The 20,819-nt window shown below is 42.4% G+C and overlaps 1 protein-coding gene across 1 annotated transcript in view; it reads left to right on the top strand.

Annotated features, from left to right (window-relative positions):
- Window positions 1–20,819, top strand: part of CFAP58 (cilia and flagella associated protein 58) — a 117,950-nt gene that overhangs the window by 44,513 nt on the left and 52,618 nt on the right. The window contains exons 11-15 of the mRNA XM_062214771.1: window positions 282–428; window positions 9,587–9,727; window positions 10,486–10,709; window positions 13,766–13,877; window positions 16,001–16,105. Coding sequence (XP_062070755.1) covers window positions 282–428; window positions 9,587–9,727; window positions 10,486–10,709; window positions 13,766–13,877; window positions 16,001–16,105 — 729 coding nt within the window. The remainder of the gene's footprint in view (window positions 1–281; window positions 429–9,586; window positions 9,728–10,485; window positions 10,710–13,765; window positions 13,878–16,000; window positions 16,106–20,819) is intronic.

Below are 20,819 nucleotides of genomic sequence, written 5' to 3'. Positions count from 1 at the left end.
GAGGAATACAAAGTGTGTGTGCATGCAGGTGTGTGTGTGTGTGTGTATTTGTCATGTACACTTTATATATATCTCATGAGACTACATCTGTTGAGAGTTATGCTATAAAGTGATTTGAGTTTGATGAGCAAGCAGACAAAGAACAGTCCAGTCACAACTGGTCAAGAGACCACTGCTTTGAGAGAGCTGCCCTTAAACGTGTTTACACCTGATTGGACCTCCACAGGGATGCTGATGTCTGTTCAATTCACTTGCATACATTTCTCCTTTCATCTTGTTAGGGTGAAATCACAGAAATGAAGAAGAAGTTAAAGATTATGACCCATCAGGTAGATCAGCTGAAGGAAGAAATCTCTGCCAAAGACTCAGCACTTGAGAAGCTGAATCTGGAACAGCAGCGAATAGAAAAAGAGAAGGAAACCTTGAAGGTACAGACCTTACTGCAGAGCAGGGGGCCAGGAGTCCACTGACCTTTCCCTGAAGGCAGCGAGGGGCAGGGAGTAGAGTCCAGGCTGCCTGTGTCCCAGCTGCCAGGTACCCAAACCCAGCCATGCAAGGCACAGGGAGGATGAGCTCTATGGTCTTCAGGTCGGGGTTCCTTACAGAAAATGCTTCCAGGGAAAACAGCGAGGCAGGTAGTGGAGATGCATAAATTCCTAGTTCATATCAGTGGAAGATAACCTAGGAGGTCTTCTTTGCCAACGAAGTCCTTGAACTTGCAGGCTCACTACTATCCTTTGCATTTATAGCCCCAGTTCAGCCCACATTCACCTGCCCAGGCTCTTCTCTGGGCCTTCTAAAAGTGATGCTTGGTCTCCCTGCTCCTGATAATTTTTTGCTTGCTGTGTGTGAGACTTTCCTACCAGCAATGTTGTTAACTCCTCGTTGTCAGAGTTTTGCTCTCCCTTGGTTCATTCCCAACAGGTTCATATTTCCCTAGATCTTAGTGGGCTGAAGAATTTTGCTCCTCTAGAAATCACCTTTGTTCGCATGTCTTACCAAGCCATATCCTTTTAAACCTACTAATTTAGAGCATTCTGTGTCTACTAACATAACATACTCTTCCCAAGAATACATGCCAAATAAATATATACCACTTCAAATCCTCTAACCAAATATATTTTAGTATACTCTTCACTAAGCCTCTTGTGTTTCATTTTCCTGTCCAATCCAATGAATTTCCCTAATAATCCGTTTGACCAAAGAATTAAAAAAGGGACTCTTAAGAGAATGATGCCACTTTTACTTTGAAAATGTATATGCAGATTACCCATAGATGCTGTGAGTCATTTATGGGAACTGTTAACAAATGGGAGACTAGATACCGTGGCGTCTGTACATCTTAGCTTTCAAAGATAGTTCTGATCTTGAAAACTGTGTCTAGTATCACATAGGTTTAATGGTGTATTTCCTTAATTCTAAGACTCTGTAGACTGAAACATGTACTCTCAATTTAATAATGGGATTGTCAACTTAATGATAGGTTTTCAGGGAAATAGAACTGCTACATTCAATTAGCTTAAGGCATATTTGGCTTGATAAAGATTATGCAATAACAAAAGTACCTTTACACAAGTGATATGGTAATTGATATATATATACATATATATATATATATATTTTTTTTTTTTTTTTTTGACAGGCAGAGTGGACAGTGAGAGAGAGAGAGAGATAGAGAAAAGGTCTTCCTTTTGCCATTGGTTCACCCTCCAATGGCTGCCATGGCCGGCACACTGTGGCGGGCGCATTGCGCTGATCCGAAGGCAGGAGCCAGGTGCTTCTCCTGGTCTCCCAGGCGGGAGCAGGGCCCAAGCACCTGGGCCATCCTCCACTGCACTCCCGGGCCACAGCAGAGAGCTGGCCTGGAAGAGGGGCAACCGGGACAGAATCCGGCGCCCCGACTGGGACTAGAACCCAGTGTGCCGGCGCCGCAAGGCGGAGAATTTGCCTATTGAGCTGCGGCGCTGGCCGGTAATTGATACATACATACATACATACATATATATATATATATATATTTTTTTTTTGACAGGCAGAGTGGACAGTGAGAGAGAGAGAGAGACAGAGAGAAAGGTCTTCCTTTTTGCCGTTTGTTTACTCTCCAATGGCCGCTGCGGCCAGTGCATCGAGCTGATCTGAAGCCAGGAGCCAGGTGCTTATCCTGATCTCCCATGGGGTGCAGGGCCCAAGCACTTTGGCCATCCTCCACTGCACTCCCGGGCCATAGCAGAGAGCTGGCCTGGAAGAGGGGCAACTGGGACAGAATTCGGCGTCCCAACCGGGACTAGAACCTGGTGTGTCGGCGCTGCTAGGTGGAGGATTAGCCTATTGAGCCATGGCACCAGTGATATATATATATTTAAAGATTCATTTATTTATTTGGAAGGCAGAGTTATGGTCAGGCAGAGAGAGAGAGAGAGAGAGAGAGAGAGAGAGAGGTTTTCCATCCACTAGTTCACTTCCCAGATGGCCTCAATGGCCGGAGCTGAGCCGATCTGAAGCCAGGAGCCAGGAGCTTCTTCGGGGTCGCCCAAGTGTGTGCAGTGGCGCAAGCACTTGGGCCATCTTCCACTGCTTTCCCAGGCCATAGCAGAGAGTTGGATCAGAAGTGTAGCAGCCGGGACATGAATCAGTGCCCATATGGCATGCTGGCACCGCAGGCGGCAGCTTCACCCACTATGCCACAGTGCCAGCCCAGTAATTGATATAGTTAGTTGAGATTTTCACCTCCCTTACTGCATTTATGATGGAAAAGAAAATCCGCATTCAAGTTTACTTTTATATAGAAACATCTATTTTTCTGAAGTTTAAAAATATCCTGATCTTTACCCTTCTTTCTCTATTTGAAAGCAGTTTTTTTTTTTTTTTAAGATTTATTTATTTGAAGGCAGAGTTACAGAGAGGGAGGACACAGAGGGAGAACTTTCATATGCTGATTCACTCTTTTTTTTTTTTTTAAAGATTTATTTATTTTACTTGAAAGTCAGATTGACACAGAGAGAAGGAGAGACAGAGAGAGAGGTCTTCCATCCACTGGTTCACTCCCCAATTGGCTGCAATGGCTGGAGCTGCGCCGATCTGAAGCCAGGAGCCAGGAGCTTCTTCCAGGTCTCCCATGCAGGTTCAGGGGCCCAAGCACTTGGGCCATCTTCTGCTTCTTTCCCAAGTGCATTTGCAGGATCAGAAGTGGAGCAGCTGGGACTTGAACTGGTGCCCATGTGGGATGCAGGCACTGCAGGCGGCAGCTCTACCATCTACACCAAAGCACTGGCTTTTATTTTACCCCAGAGCCTGTCACAGGATAGGGTTAATCTATCACTGGAGGAATCAGAGGCGTTTTATTGTAAACATGATTCACTGTGAATCTCATGGACCATGATAGCACGAGTTTGGTGTAACCCATGTGGTGCATCATCTCTTTTCTCTTTGAGGGATGACGCTGAATCTCATCTTACTTGCCACGTAAGGCTCTAGTCAAAAGACTACTATCCCATAATGGGGCCCAATGGGGACCCATTGCCTTCTACAAAATCCTGCCTTAGAATAAGCAGTGCCCTATAAAAAATTATTCCCAATTCCTTAGAGTTTGACTTTAGTTAATATTGGTATCAGTTACATTCTTCATCATCAAGCATCTACATATGTAGCTCTGAAGAAGCATTATAATAAAGTGAAGGAAAATAGGATCCTATTATTTGCCCCTGGGCCAGCCATATTGGCATGGAGGATAATTAAAATTCTGCTCTGGAGAGTCTGCTGCTATGGGGAATCCTAGGTCTGGGTGCCTTTGGATCAGAGAGGAGAGGAGGATCATTGCTTTGGACTTACTGTGGAACTAGGATGCTTTAGCTCCCAGAGTTTCCCATTAAGGCAAGAATGAGGAAGAGAAAGGGTGCCTGGTTGATTTATTATTTGAGGTTATTCAAGGGTGACTTGAAATGGTACTCCAACTGGCTAATTTTGACCTATCATTAAACCTGTTTGACATTCTTAAGAAAAAACATGACAGCTCAAATGTTCAGGTTCAGCTTTGGCTTTTTTAGCCTCGGAATTTGAATCACATTCTGCACAGGTCTTTGCATTTCATGCATCTGAAGTTTGCAAACCAAAACCCTGGAGGAAAGGGTGAATTTGCTAGTGACTTTGCTCTAAGAGACAGTTATCTTATTTTTGTGAATTCTACAAAGCTATATGGCTACTTAATCCCTTCTGGAGTGGCATGTCGTAGGCTGCTTGGGACACCACGAGTTGCCTTTTGACAGAATAGCCCAATTTACAGCTTCTCCAAGCTGATAGACAAACTATTGTCATAGCAGGTGACCGCCGTTCTAATTCAATCCCCTCAACACAAAAATCTTGCTCCTTCCATGTTTTCTTTCCTGTTTTCACTGCTTTCAGCCGCTGCTGACTCCTCAGGCGTCTAGACACTGTCAGTATATTATGCTGATGACAGAATGTCAATAGTTCTCTGTAGATGCTGCTGCCTCTGCCCACTCTGTCCCAATCTTGTTTCATCAGCACTGAAGGAGCCATCTCTTTTGGAGTGTCTGCCTTCCAGTCCTAACAAGTCCCCGATTCTGTCTCATCACTTCCCAATCACCCCACATCTTTCTGACAGCTCTTTGATTCTAGGTGAATAATTCAGCACAAATTCTCTGTGTCCAGAAGTCAGCACTACGTTAGGGACTGGCTTCAGGACACAGTATCCTTTTACTTAGCAGACTCTGTGGATGGGAGCTGTCACCATCAGAGTCATAGCACATACCCTCCCTCCCCCCACAAAGCCTAATTATTTTTGTGGCTAGAAGACTTCAGGTGGTCCTATTTGTTTTGCTAGATATAAACAGATAATTTTGTGAAATTCAGTGAATCTTGGAATCAAGTATGAATGGGTGACTCCCACAAATATGACTCTTGAGACATGATTTACATCCATAGCTAAATTAGATGATATATAGTGCACAAACACTTACTGCAGTGACTGAGAGGCATGTCCTGCCACTTCATTACAAGTTCATCCCACCAGTAATACTTCCATAGGTGCAGAAATCTCAGGGCCCACTGAGGCTATTGTTTGATGGGCCTTTGGGTGCACAGCAGTTGTTACCCTCTTTCCAGGGGAGACAGCTCAGATTTACAACTGTGAAATGCATCAGACCCAAGGTTTTTTGTAGATGTTAACATTTGCTGCTAACGTCTAATGCCACATCTTGTTTGCAGCCCATAAATTTATGACATAAGGAGACCACTCAGGATTTTGATATATTATGAAAAAAGTACCCAGCAATGCCAAACGCACGAATGGTTTTACATTTCAGACAGATACTTTTACACACCGTTGATTGCATTTTAATATAACAGGGGTTTCATTTTGTTCTGCTGATGGATTCCGATCAGCTCTTGGCACTGAGGAACAGGGCAGTGAATGTTGCAAAGCTGGGAAAATAAAAGTTTTATTAAGGAAAACCTGAGCTACACAGATATTTTATTATTGTTGTCACTGTTACCTTGCATGATTATAGGAACAGAAAGGTTTGTTCTTTGCTCTCTTTCCTAGCAAACAATCCCTCCATGTGGTAAATGCTAGACCAGATATTTTCCAAATAAGTATTTCCTTTTGCTTGTCCCTGGACCAAAATATATTTCATAAATGAACAGACAAAATGTCATAAGAGAAACCCTTGGTTTTATTATTGCTGGTAGCATTTAATTTGTGACATTGCACATTTATTTCTAGGTGCACAGAATCTTCTACTGTTTGGATAAGTCTGAGGTACAAATTAATGACTGTTCGTCTTCATGGATTAGAGGCAAACCTTGATTAGAGTTGGGTTGGTTCATAGAGTCTTACAAGTATGGGGCTTTCTATCATCCTGATGATCTTTCTGGATGGTAGGGTCCCAAAGGAGAAGAATTGTTACTCTTTCATCATTGATCTGCAAGCTATTGACAAGTTGGAACCTCAATATGGTCTTGTCATCTCCCTTGTGATTCCAGGCAAGAATGAAAGCGAAGTTCCTCCTCTTCACTTGTTTCCTCTTGTGCCAGCCTGGGTGGTGATACCGCTTGTTCTTTCTTAGTGTGCATGGAAACTCTGAAACACAGTCTTCTTTCCTTTAATGAATGGTAACTGTTATTCTTCATGGCATACTCTATACAGCACATGACACAGTCTTGTTTGGCTACTTGCCAGCCTTACCTCTTTTGCCTACCTCACACTGATCCAGCCACACTGGATGCTTTGGTGTCTGGTGAACACACCGAGTACTTTATAGTTTGCATGCCTTTGTTCACAGGAGCCTGACTCTTGACTGCCCTTCCCCAACACATGCTCCTCCATTTTGGAAATATACCTGTCAATTACCAGAGACCTGACTGGTTCTTCCCTTTAAACTTCAGGCAGAAATAGAAAGAAATCCCCTCCCCCCTCCTTTTTAAAATTTCTTCCTTTTTTTCTTTTTTTAAGATTTCTTTATTTATTTGAAAGGTAGAGTTATAAAGGCAGAGAGAGAGAGAGAGAGAGAGAGAAAGAGAGAGAGAGAGAGAGAGAGAGAGAGAGATCTTCGATCTGCTGGTTCACTCTCTAAATGACCACAACAAGCAGAGCTGGGTCGATATGAAGCCAGGAGCCAGGAGCTTATTCTGGGTCTTACATAGGTGCAGGAGCCCAAGTGCTTGGGCCATCTTCTACTGCTTTCCCAGGCCATAGCAGAGAGTGGGATCAGAAGTGGAGCAGCTGGATCTTGAACCAGCACCCATATGGGACGCTGGTGCTGCAGGCGGCAGCTTTACCCACTATACCACAGTGCCAGTCCTCCTGTATCTTTTTTCACAAATAGATTCCACTTTCATCTCATCATTAGCTAAAGTCATCATCCCCAAGTGGACAGTGAATCCTCACAGTTTTACTCATCTTCTGTATTTCATTTGGAACTATTATGTGGTGACAATAGAGGAAACACAGATCCTAGAATCAAAAGGTCTGAGTTGGAATCTCAATTCTGTTACTACTAGCTCTGTGACTTTGGACAGATTATTTGCTTTTCTTTGTTTATGTAATTGTGTTTGTAAAATGGAGAGAAGAGTAGCTTTGCAGAAGGCCTAGTGTCGTTCCTGTTATATTGTACATAACAGCTACACCTGTGGAGTAGAACTAAATGTGTAAGGGCTAGGGTTGTGACATGGTGGGTGGGGCTACTGCCTGTTATGCTGGTGTCCCATAGGGGCACCTGTTCATGTCTCAGCTGCTCTGTCCTGGTTCCCTGCTAATTGCCTGGGAAAAGCAGCAGAGGTGTTTGGGCCCCTGCAAGCCACATGGAAGACCTGGGTGAAACCGCTGGCTCCTGGCTATGCCTTGACCCAGTGCTGGCTGTTGGGACCATCTCAGGAGTGGACCAGTGGATGGAAGATTTTCTCTCTGTCTCTCTCTCTCTCTCTCTGTAACTCTGGTTTTCAAAATAAATAAATAAATAAATCTAAAAAAATTAAAAGAAGTAAATGTGCATTTTGATGAAGGGAATTTCCCTTTTGAAGCTTACCAATCCATAGCACCTTCTCGCCATCCTTCCTGCAATTTCTATGTAACTTCAAGGGCCAAAATCAAGAGTGAGCTCTCCGAGAAGGCATTCCTGATGACCTCAGTCCAGTGATGACTTTTCCTTTGAGATTTTGTAACGTCGATTTACTGTCTGCTTGATAACAAAGATATTGAAAAGTTCTTGCCTGGATTTACTAACCTTTGCATATCTTAACTTCCTGTTTGGACTGGACATGTGTTAGGGGTAGAATCTATACAGCTGGTCCTAGACTTATTCCAGTTAGGATGTTTTTGTTTTTATGATGGTACAAAAGTGATTGTATTTAGCAGACATCATGCTTCAGTGTTTACTAACTACATTGATGGTAAGCAACCATGCATTCACATGTTTTTACGTTCAGTGTAGTATTGAATACATTACACGAACTGTTTAACACCAAATTAGAAAATAGGCATTGTGTTATATGGTTTTCCTCATCTATAGGCTAATGTAAGTATTTTGATTACATTTAAGGCAGGCTAGGTTAGGCTGGTTAGGTATATTAAATGCATTTTTGACTTATGACATGTTCAACTAGGAGTTTATTGGGATAGAACCTTTGTAAGTTGAGGGGGTATCTGAGTATATGTATACATTTTTTAAACTTTTATTTAATGAATATAAATTTCCAAAGTACAGCTTATGGATTACAATGCCGCCCCCCCCCCCCATAACTTCCCTCCCACCCGCAACCCTCCCCTTTCCCGCTCCCTCCCCCCTTCCATTCACATCAAGATTCATTTTCAATTCTCTTTATATACAGAGGATCAGTTTAGTATATATTTCAACAGTTTGCACCCACATAGCAACACAAAGTGAAAAAATACTGTTGGAGTACTAGTTATAGCATTAAATAACAGTGTACAGCACATTAAAGACAGAGATCCTACATGATATTTTTAAAAAATTGATTAATTTTCTATGCCATCTCCAATTTAACACCAGGTTTTTTTTTTCAATTATCTTTATATACAGAAGATTGCTTTGGTATATACTAAGTAAAGATTTCATCAGTTTGCACCCACACAGAAACACAAAGTGTAAAAATACTGTTTTAGTACTAGTTATAGCATCACTTCACATTAGACAGCACATTAAGGACAGATCCCACATGAGATGTAAGTACACAGTGACTCCTGTTGCTTACTTAACAATTTGACACTCCTGTTCATGGCGTCAGTAATCTTCCTAGGCTCTAGTCATGAGTTGCCAGGGCTATGGAAGCCTTTAGGGTTCGCTGACTTTGATCTTATTCCGATAGGGTCACAGTCAAAGTGGAAGTTCTCTCCTCCCTTTAGAGAAAGGTACCTCCTTCTTTGATGGCCCCATTCTTTCCACTGGGATCTCACTCACAGAGATCTTTCATTTAGGTCTTTTTTTTTTTTTTTTTTTTTTCCTTTTCCATGGTATCTTGGCTTTCCATGCCTACAATACTGTCATGGGCTCTTCAGCCAGATCCGAATGCCTTAAGGGCTGATTCTGAGTATATTTTTGTACTATGATATTTCTTCTTTTAGTTGTTATCTTTGATTAATTAAAAAAATTTTTAATCTCTGTAGTTAATGTACTGGTGGTGTTGGGACTATAATAGGAGCTGGTTCATACTGAGAATTCCCCTGTCCTGAACCCCACATCTTCCTTGGCACTATATTTTTTCCTGGTGTTTAGCTGGAAAGAGATAAAATTCTGCTGAATATCAATGTAGCCCCTGTTCCACACACACAGAAAAATGATAAAAATTCCTCAAGGGCACAATTCAGAATAAAGGTGATCACTGTAATACACATTGCTCTTTCTTCATGGGCATCCCTCTCTATCTCTCTCTCTCTTTCTCTCTCTGTATGTGTGTGTGTTTAGCTTGTTTTGCTTGTGAGAGTGAGCAAACCATGTTAAATGAAACATCAGTGAAAAATGCAAGAAGCACTACTGTACATCTAAACCCGGGCTCTGTAGTCTTGGCTTGTGCTGCTATTGAATGAAATTTGTCTGCATCTTTCACTCTTTGTCAGGCCGAGCTGCAGAAGCTGAGACAACAAGCTCTGGAGACCAAACAATTCATTGAAAAGCAAGAAGCTGAAGAGAGAAAACTGTTGCGGATCATTGCTGAAGCTGATGGGGAGCGGTTGAGACAGAAGAAGGAATTAGACCAGGTAGAACCTTCTCGTCAGACCTGCAGACACAAGCGTTCGAGTCCACTCTCTGTGAACCCGAATTCCTCTCCAAGCACTGCTGTTTAGCCCTATTGGAAAACAGTGGCAGAGGCCCATCTTGTGTTGATTAATTATGAAATAACTCAACTATTCAACTTGGCTTTATTTACTGTGTGTCCATCCCTTCTCCAGGCACTTGGGACACATTGGACAACAAAACAATGAAGTTTCTGTTTTCAGGGAGCTTGTATTCTATTATAATTTAATGTCTTACATATTATTGCAATTAATAATTACATAATTTGGGATATGGTAACTCACATGTGTAATGTGTGGGTTAGAAACTTAAATTCTTCTAGAGACCCAGCATGGAGAAGTTGGCCAGTACCAGATAGTAAGAAGTAGTGGAAGTTGACACTGGATAGCTCACTATAAAATCATTCAAGTTTAAACATTTTAAAGAAATAACGGGCTAGAAAACAAGCATGCAAACAAAACAACACTCTCATGGGCCCAGGATTGTTGCATTATTGGACTATTATTATTAGCATGGATTGTTCTTTATATGGTGGTTTCTTTCTCCAAGGAGACTTAAAGCGCTGATGGGAAGAGCCCAGTTTTAATTGTCTACAGGTGATTTCTGGTCTTCAGCCCATGAGGGCCTTCGATAGCTCTCATCAACTGAGTGAATGTTGCTTTCGCAATGGAGAGGGATCTGTTTTGTTTCCTGGTGGCCACGTTCTTCTCTGCCTTTCTAGGTCATCAGTGAGAGAGACATCCTCGGGTCGCAACTTGTCCGGCGCAATGACGAGTTAGCTTTGCTCTATGAGAAGATCAAGATCCAACAGTCTGTCCTGAATAAAGGCGAGAGCCAGTATAACCAGAGGGCGGAGGACATGAGAATCCTCAAGTTTGAGATAAATAACCTGCGCCGGGAAAAGGGGATTCTTGCCGGCAGTGTGGCTAATGTTGACAAACTCAGGTGGGTAGGAGAGCCAGAGGGCTGAGGGTGCGGTGATGTGTAGGAGCTCTTACTGTTATTACAGGAATTCAGAGTTGGTGCCTTGTCCCGTGGTGATGAAGAATTATGATGTGGACAAAAGAGGGGGGTGAGCAAAGCCGATGAAAGTAGAGTTTATTGAGAAACAGACTCCTGCTTGCCAAGAGGGGTCTCCAAGGGAGGGGTCTGTCCAGGAGTGGATATTGGGAGCTTATATAGGGACTGCATATAAGTTGATCAATTCTTCTACATAGTTTCGGTGTGTCAAGGGTCTGCTTTGTTTTTTTCTGTGTCTGTGGTATAGTGGTCATAGTCCCTGACCAGTTAACATATGTTACCATGTCGACCACTTGGGAGATGTGACAGTTAAAAAATATTGTTGACCTGACCAACAGGCAGGTTACACCTACCTGATCAATTGCTAAGCATTTGAGACATGTTACTCTGTGGTGTGTTCTGGTATGGTGCCAGAGCCTAGTTTCTCATATGTTTAATTGTTACCTATTGGTCTGGGACCCATTGTGTTCCCTATCAATTTTTCATTTTTCTTGGGGTAAAATCTTTTGTCTAATCAGTTGATGTCAAGTTTCATACAAACACCTGGTTCCTTATTCCAACTAGGCCTTTCCTAACTCCCTATTAACCCTTTTAACTCCACAAAATGACCTCATTTTCATGCCTGCCAGTCACTGAAGGTCTTTATCACCTTGTCCAAAATGATTTACATGGTGAAATTAATTAGCAAATAATGAGAGTAACTTTTCCATAAAATCTATTGTCCCTAGCTATGCCACAAAAATGAACTAGTGTTCTTGCAGGGAACTAGAGGCAAATGCAAAAACATTAAGAAAAACCCACTTTATTCTGGATTTTAAAAAAGAAACGTCAAGTGAAATCACAAATATGAACTATTTCTTTCTCTAGAAAAAAATTTTCCTCCAATGAGCTCTTTCAAATTTGTTTAATAAGGCAGTGTGAATGAGAAGGAGCATCAATATCCAAATTTAATACTGGTAACATTCACACACCATTTTCTTAGAATTATGCACAGGATGAAAAGAGGTGGAAAATTTAATTCTATCACAATTTGAAAATCTATTTCCTTAGAAGGCAGCCAAATTTTATACTATACTCTTGATTTATCTTCTGCAGCTTTCACTTTACCTTAGTATGCCTTCTTCTTTCTTTAAATCTTGCATTACCCGAGATCTACTTCCCCGGTGGGAAAACATCAGCATGTTTTATATAGGCAATTGCAGGAAACCAAAGAGGAGTTCTGATATTTTCTCAGCAGTTATCTGTATTCCCCATAGATTTGAAGATGAACAGTGTCCTTGACCACCTTGGGATAAGGGAACACTTTGGATCAATTAATTGGATTAGAAGACAGTTTGATGCCTAGATGCAGTGAATATATTCAGTGATATTGAGGTTCCCACTGTCAAGGATGGATCAATACTTCTTGTATTTGTTAAGAGTTGTATTTGGTTATATTTCAGATGTTGAAAGTGGTACCAATTAATTGCAAAAAATGTGGGAAATGCAGAAAAAATATAAGGAAGGGACTGGAAAATCACTCATAAACTGCACTAAGCAGAGACACCACCACTGACATTTGGGAGACAAATGGATTCATTCTAAGTAGCTACTGGATGATCTCCAAGACTGTCACTGAACTGTCAGCCATGAGGTTCCCCCACCCCCCACCCCCAGACACGAGGAGCAAGTTTTACCCATTTCTAGTCAGTATTGCTGGCTGGGTGGTAACAGATTTCATTCTTCTTTTCAATGGGGGAGAGAACTTGACGAAGACTGCGGGTAAGCAAGTATGAGTGCCAGTCTCAGTCGTGTGGCCTTGGGCAAATCACTGAACTCCTCTGAGCTTTGGACTTGTGGTTACAATTAAACATGAGAACGTAGTGTGCCTAGTGCAGGGTCTAGTGCAACGTTAGCTGTCAAAATAGGGTAGCTACCCCTTCTGCCCTCCTCCTCTGATGACACTAGAGAATCAAAGTGCTGAAAATATGCTTTTAATTCTAAGCAGCTTGTTCTGAGCTCCCTGTTGAGTGAACATCATGCAGTTAATTCTAATGGTTTGTCTTACTAATGAGGGGAAGTGGTGTTATTGGTTTAAATGAAGCAATTAAGCAAAAAGAGATAGCTTAGTCTTAGTAATCTGCACACCCACAGCAGACGAGAACAGATAATAATATCCTCGCTGCCCGCGTCAACGCCAAGTACGTGCCTCTTCTCCCCCTCCCAACAACGTTTTCTCTCAATAGGGTGGCAGCCAGCCCCCAGGATGCTGAAGATGGTTGTAGCACGTTACCCACTAAGCAGAGATTCCTGGAGACTTTAGACGTATGTTCCTGCCAGAGCTGGTTCTCCGGCGACTTTTCCAGCCATCTGTGTAGCTGTGTGGCACAGCAGATGAAGGATGATCGCAGCTCCCAGCTCAGTGTTTCTCAGTCCTGGCTGCGTTCTAGGAGTCCCATCAGGGCCTGGAAGCCTTTGGAACCCTGCCCCCAAGCTTGAATCCCACTAGGATGGGGTCTAGGCTGGGGGATGTTTTCAAAGCCCCCCAGGTGATTTTTCTGCGTTTGTGAGGGTAGAAGGGCTCAACCCCATTGACATCAGAATCACATGAGCTCTGGTAGCTTGCAGTCAGGCGCCATATGTGTGGCACACACACTGTGCGCTTACTCCTATCATAGGGACCCTGAGAAACATGGAAGAGTCTATTGAAACTTTCAGAATTCCCCTTCCCTCCCCCTTCTTTTCCTATACTTCAGGAATTAGGACTCTGACACCCTGACACTTCTTTGTGGTGACAGATAAGGCCATTCCTGAATTTGGCAAGAGGCAAGAATTGGTGTCACCAATGTCTTACCCAGATTTAGGGGGCCAGTCTCCGTGCTCACCAAAGCCTCCTTAATTCTAGCTTCTTATATAGGACCTCATGGAAATATAACCATTTAAAAATATGACACTCAAATGGGCCGAGAATTTCTTTGCCAAAGAAAGTTTGTCTTGTTTAGGCGGGAGCTTTTTCACATGCAAAGAGAATTCCTGAAGGAGAGGACGCGGTGCCGGGCCCTGGAGGAGGAGCTGCAGAACCCCATGAACGTGCACAGATGGAGGAAGCTCGAGGTACCCTCCGGCAGAGCATGCCTCAGTCCCCAGTTCTCTCCCTCTACCCTGAGCGGGGCTCCTGACTGCGAGGCACAACAAGAGTTATGGGCTGATGTAATGCATTTGGGTTTTGTTTTAAAGATTCTCGGCAAATTCCTTTTTACCTAAAGAAGACCCAGTAGAAACTGTAAACTGGCATTACCAATTGACATTTTTTTTTTTTAGGCAATTTTTGATCAACCCATTATTTTGTGGCTGTCTGCGAAGCTTAGATTGTTAATTGCCGTTAGCAATATTGGCTGGCAGCATCTTCATCATCCTTCCTTGCTTTCTTTTTATTTTAAGTTATTTAAAAAAAGAGGTTTAGTTTTGCTCACAGTTGTAATCCAGGGTTGAGGGCCACGTTGGATAATGACTTTCTTGATGGCAAAGTCCCAGAGTGGCCCAGGAGGTACACAGCAGGGACCAGTTAGTGCCTTCCCCATCTGTCAGCAGTAGCCCTCTTTTTGAAGGATGGGCATTGTGTTAGCCAATCCCTTTTGCTTATGATCTGGGGACCCAGCCAAAGTCTCACAAGTAGGGGGTGGGGCAGCAACTTCACATTCGATGACTTCCTGATGGACATCACCACCAGCACTGTATACAGCTGTCAAAGGTACGCTCTGGTTATTCAAGGAGGAGAAGCCCCATCAGCTTCAGCTGTACACAGCATCATGGCTGCCAAAGGGGTTTTCACCACATGAACAGTTAGGATGATGGGAGATGGAAGGGGCAGGGCAAGGTGGAAAGTCAGCCAAGTAGGCTTTTGGTTTTATTTTTATTGTTTCCCCTTAATGAAGAAAACACTAAGGATAATGCGTTATAAACTGTTATGTAAACAGGAGACCGGAATTTTAACAACATCAAGGCTGGCCAAGTGGATGCATGCCAAATGTAGTCCTGATGTATGGATATCACTTGGCCTTGCTCCGTGTTTCCTAAGCAAAGTTGGAGTCAATGAAATCTCCTTGCTTTTTTCTCTTGGACTCTTGTTTATTCCTCTTCAAATGCCAGGAGTGGCATGGTTTACTAACCCAACAGTAACGTGGTTGTTTCCAGGGAAGTGGAGCTGAAGATTTTAAATCCAGTTACCGTCACATTAGCTTATGCTGTGTGTTTCCAAGCAGATCTTTAAAGTTTCCAATTCCATGTCAATTTCTATCAAAAAAATATTAGAAAATGGAGACTGGGAGGCAGTTGAAAATATTTAGCTGCTAGATTCATTCAGAATGTCAGTACTGCTGAAAGTGAAGCCTTGGCTCGAAGTCTAGAGGTCAATCATCAGTTTCTAACTGCAGCTCTTGTTTGAATTGTACACAGATAGCTACTGAAGGGGCATCATACTTTATGGGTTGATAACTCCATCTGGGGCTGAGCTCCATGGCCATGTTCTCCTGCCAATTAGCAGAAGTCCATGTCAACGTCTTGGAAGTGTTCCCCATATAAACGCTAATGAATCTTCTTGCTGACAATTGCCAAAAGGAGACTCCTAAGGCTGAATGACTAGGAGAAGCCTTTATTGTGCCTACAACATAGGAGATCATGGGAAAAGCCTTAGAGCATAGTAGTTAAGAGCCACAGTTTTTGCAGACAGAAATATCTGGGCCCCAATGCAGTTCTGACTCTTTCTAGTCAGGGCAAATGATTTCTCAGCCTCAATTTTCTTATCTGTAAAAGGGGACAACTAATACTGTCTTATAGGGCTGTTGTGTGAACAAGATGGGTTCCTGTATGAAAAGCACTCACTATAGTGTCTGCATAGTGGTGAAGACTACTTCATCACACATAGTAGCTATCTTTATTTTGTATTACTGCTATACTCACTGGTGGAAAAACACACATTCACTTTTGATTTATAGGCTAACTAAAAAGATATTAGGAAAACTAGAATCTACTTTTATTTATTTATTTTTTAGGGGTAGCAGGTATTTATGACTATCTCGTTTTATCTTCTGTTATGATTCTATTTTTGTTCTGGTTCTCTGTACTGGGTCTGTAGATCTGCAACATATTTTAATAAAACAGTAATGATTGAATGTAGGGACCTTGATGCTTTGAGACTCATGGTATCTCCACTGCTTGTTGTTGTTCTCCTCGGACAGGCCAGTGACCCCAGTACCTTTGAGCTGATACAGAAAATTCACACCCTGCAGAAGCATCTCATCAGCAAGACTGAAGAGGTGGTTGAAAAAGAGCTGCTCCTTCAGGTAGCATTTTAATTTTCTGTCCTCATTGAACACACATGTTTTCTTAGCACCATGGGCTCCAGGACGATGCTATTAGAATGAGTTATTTGGCAGCATTGCAGGCCCCACATTTAGCTGTAGATGGCAACAGTGACTCATACATAGAGAACAAACACAGCCTGATTAATTGGTCTTTTGTGGTAGGATCACTGATATTTCAAGAATTCTGGAAAATGAAGTTCAAAGCTAGACTTACTGCGCCTGAGTAATGTGAGCATTTTTTTTTCTCACTTCTCTACAATTTTGTCGGATTCTTTTAAATACTTTTCTTTGTATCTTCATATAATATAAAAATGCTGTGATCTCGATGAAAATGAGCTCCCACACAGAGCACAAATGATCTGTCCACATGAAGATTTTGTGTGAATGAAATGGAGAGATTTATTTCCAAAGATTTTATGCAGCAAATTATTCTGGGGGCAGTTAGGCCTCTATCTTTGCAAGTACCTGTCCTCCTCCTCCATCATCGTTGTCATTGTCATCATTATCATCATCACTACTGCTTGCCCAGATACTGTGCTGCTATCTTTACCTTGTGGCATTTCCTCTTCAGTTCAGGGTGGGAATATCGTCTTCCCCACCTGATAGAGGAGAGAGCTGGAGCCCAAGACTTTAGCGTATATAAGACTGTCAGTTCTGGTTTCACATGATCTGGCTTGGAATCCATCTCTGCCATAGTTGTGCGATTAATAGTTGTGCGAGTTTAAGTTCTCTGCTCCTAGGTTCTTTTGTTTTTGTTTTTTATCTTTTTTTTTAACAAGCAGAGTGGACAGTGAGAGAGAGTGAGAGAAAGGTCTTCCTTTTTCCGTTGGTTCACCCCCCAGTGGCCACTGCGGCCAGCGCGCTGCGGCTGGTGCACTGCACTGATCCGAAGCCAGGAGCCAGGTGCTTCTCCTGGTCTCCCACACGGGTGCAGGGCCCAAGGACTTGGGCCATCCTCCACTGCCTTCCCGGGCCACAGCAGAGAGCTGGACTGGAAGAGGAGCAATCAGAGCTCCTAGGTTCTTAATCTGTATTCTGGGACAACAACAGAATCTGTATGTGAGAATTGGAAGAGATTAGCACGATGTTGGGTATGTAGTCAGTGTCTAATAAATACTGGAAAAATTTCAAGTTATTCGTGTTATTTCTGGTTCCAAAGCCCACCATCTTAACCGCTGGGTTACCGGTAGCAGGAAGAAATGAGCAAGGGGCATTTTCCCCTTCTGTTCTACTTTCCACTGTATTCAGTTTTTGAAAGAATTATTTATTTATTTGACAGGCAGAGTTACAGAAAGGCAGAGGCAGAAAGAGAGAGATAGAGAGAGAGAGAGAGAGAGAGAGAGGTCTTCTATCTGGTGATTCACTCCCCAGATGGCTGCACAGCTGGAGCTGTGCTGATCTGAAGCTGGGAGCCAGGATCTTCTTCCGGGTCTCCTACGTGGGTGCAGGGACCCAAGGACTTAGGCCATTTTCCACTGTTCTCACAGGCCATAGCAGAGTGCTGGGTTGGAAGTGGAGCAGCCGGGACTCTAACTGGTGGCCATATGGGATGCCAACATTGCAGGCAGTGGCTTTACCTGCTACACCACAGCACCAGCCTTTAAAGATGTCTTTTCCCTAAAGTTGGGAGTGCAGTGAAAAGCTGTCCTGAGCATCACTACCCTGAGCTGCCAGCAGGGGCTTTCCTTGTCTCTTGCAGATGAACATGATAGTTGAGAAGCAGACTTTGGAGTCAGAAAGATCTGGTCCTGAATCGGCTCCAACTCTTGATAGTTCCAGGACTTGGGGAGAATCACAGAAAGTTTCCAAACCTTGGTTTTTTCATCTGTAAAATGGGGATAATCATATTCCTTTGCATTATGGGAGGAAGATGCTCCATTCAGGGAATGTAATTAGTGTGTAGGTACTGGGAGCTGATGGTGCAGAGTCTGAGCTGTGGCTCCACTGATCACAAGTAACAGCCACAAAGAGTCTTCCCAAGGCCCTGCAACTGGGATTCAACCCAGGTGGTTGGCTCAAGAGCCCTCATTTCTACCACTTCATTACTTTGTCTCTTCTTTATCATAACTTTTTTTTTTTAACTTTTATTTAATGAATATAAATTTCCAGTGTACAGCTTATGGATTACAATGGCTTCCCCCTCCCATAACTTCCCTCCCACCCGCAACCCTCCCCTCTCCCGCTCCCTCTCCCCTTCCATTTGCATCAAGATTCATTTTCAATTCTCTTTATATACAGAAGATCAATTTAGTATAAAGATTTCAACAGTTTGCACCCACATAGCAACACAAAGTGAAACATACTGTTTGAGTACTAGTTATAGCATTAGTATCATAACATTTTAATGAATTTATTTATCTGAAAGGCAGAGTTTTACAGAGAGAGAAAGAGAGAGATCTTCCATTTACTGGTTCACTTCCCAAATGGTCGCAATGGCTGGAACTGGGCTGAACTCAAGCCAGAAGCCAGAAGCCTCTTCTGGATCTTTCATGTGGGTGGCAGGGGTCCAAAGACTTGGACCATCTTCTGATGCTTTCCCAGGTGCATTAGCAGGGAGCTGGATCAGAAGTGGAGCAGTTGGGACTTGAACCGGTGCCCATATGGGATGCCGGTGTCACAGGTGGTGACTTTTCCTGCTACACCACAATACCAGCATTTTCTAAAAAAGATTTATTTAGGGGGCTGGTGCTGTGGAGCAGTAGGTTAATCCTCCGTCTGTGGCGCCGGCATGCCATATGGGCACCGATTATAGTTCTTGCTGCTCTTCTTCCAATCCAGCTCTCTGCAATGGCCTGGGAAAGCAGTAGAAAATGGCCCAAGTCCTTGGGCCCCTGTACCCACGTGGGAGACCGGAAGAAGTTCCTAATTCCTGGCTTTGGATTGGTACAGCTCCATCCATTGTGGCCAATTGGGAAGTTAACCAGTGGATGGAAGACCTCTTTCTCTGTCTCTCTGCCTCTCCTTCTCTCTCTCTGTAAAATCTTTCAAATGAAGTAAATAAATCTTTAAAAAAATAAATCTATACGTTCCCTAATTTTTTAGTCTGCCTAATTAGTGAAAAAAGTTTAGAGATTTGTCTATTTCTTCTTATAGTTTTGTCATTTTAAATTTTAATTATGTTTTACATTATGATAATGAAGTGAGCAAAAGTTGACAATTCTCATTTCTTCTTAGTGAATTGTTTCTTTAATATTGTGCATGGACCTTCCTGGTAATGCTTTTAGTTTAAAATTGTCTGATTTTATAGCTCTTTCAGCTGAGTTTTTTTATACTTTTAAACTTTTAGTATCCTAATATTTTAGGTGAATTTCTTGTAATTTAAAAAATCCAGTCTGTCTTAATCTTTTATCTGATATGTTTAGCCCACTTATGTTAATTGATAATTTTAGGTTTATTTCTACCTTTTTATTTTGTATTACTCATCATGTTTTAAAAAAATGTTCAAAAAGTGCCTCTGTTCTGGGTTTTTGTTGGATTGTGCTTTCTTTATTCCCTCTTTTTTTTCTGTCTTCCTATAACTTCCTCTTTCCTATTAGAGCTATTCCCTTATTCTTTTTTTTTTTTTCTGAATGATTATCACCACACAATGTAATTCTGTTTCTAAGATATCTTTAAATACTCTCTCTTAATTCTTTCTGATTCTTTGTTTCTCTCTCACTTGGATTTCTTTTAACAGGTGTAGTATATAGAAATCTAAAAGAGTCAAAAGTAGGTCAATATCTTTATTCTTTTTACAAACAACATGAGCACTTGGATTGTTTTAATTCATGTTACTTTACTTTTCCCAGCATTAGTCATCATTATTATTGTTTTATAGAGTCAATTCTGTTTATTAGTTCTTTCACAGTTTGTTTCTATGTATCTCCAATTCCTTACTTTTGGTTCCATTTCTTTCTTTTTTTTTTTTGACAGGCAGAGTGGATAGTGAGAGAGAGAGAGAGAGAGAGACAGAGACAGAGACAGAGAGAAAGGTCTTCCTTTTTGCCGCTGGTTCACCCTCCAATGGCCACTGCGGCCGGCGCATCTCGCTGATCCGAAGCCAGGAGCCAGGTGCTTCCTCCTGGTCTCCCATGCAGGTGCAGGGCCCAAGCACTTGGGCCATCCTCCACTGCCTTCCCGGGCCATAGCAGAGAGCTGGCCTGGAAGAGGGGCAACCGGGATAGAATCCGGCGCCCCAACCAGGACTAGAACCCGGTGTGCCGGTGCCGCAAGGTGGAGGATTAGCCTGTTAAGCCACGGCGCCGGCCCATCTCTTTTCTTTTCAAAGTCTATCCTTTCATCACTCTTTCAGTGACAGCTCCTTCGATGGTTAACACCATCCTTTGCACATCTGAAAACATTTTTATTTCAGTTTCTTATAAATTATAACTCAGAATCCTGTTTTAGTTTTGCACTTGAAAGATGTTTGTTGTTTGTCTTCTATCGTCTAGTGATGGTTGTTGAGAAATCTGCTAGAAGTTTAATTATTATTGCTGTTTTGTAGGTAACCTGTCTTTTCTTCTGATTGGTTGTTAGATTCCCTTTTGTCTTTGGTGTTTTAGAGTGTCCTCATGGTGTGCTCTGGTATGAATTTAGTTTTATCAACTGTACTTAGAACTCACTTGATTTCCTGAATCAGAGACTTTGTGTTTCAATGATCTCCCCTTTGTTCTCTTTACCCACTCCTTCTGGAATTCATCTTGGATGTCTGTTG

This window comes from Lepus europaeus, chromosome 17 (assembly GCF_033115175.1).
Source record: "Lepus europaeus isolate LE1 chromosome 17, mLepTim1.pri, whole genome shotgun sequence".
Taxonomy (NCBI): domain Eukaryota; kingdom Metazoa; phylum Chordata; class Mammalia; order Lagomorpha; family Leporidae; genus Lepus; species Lepus europaeus.
This window is presented reverse-complemented; position numbering and strand designations above follow the sequence as displayed.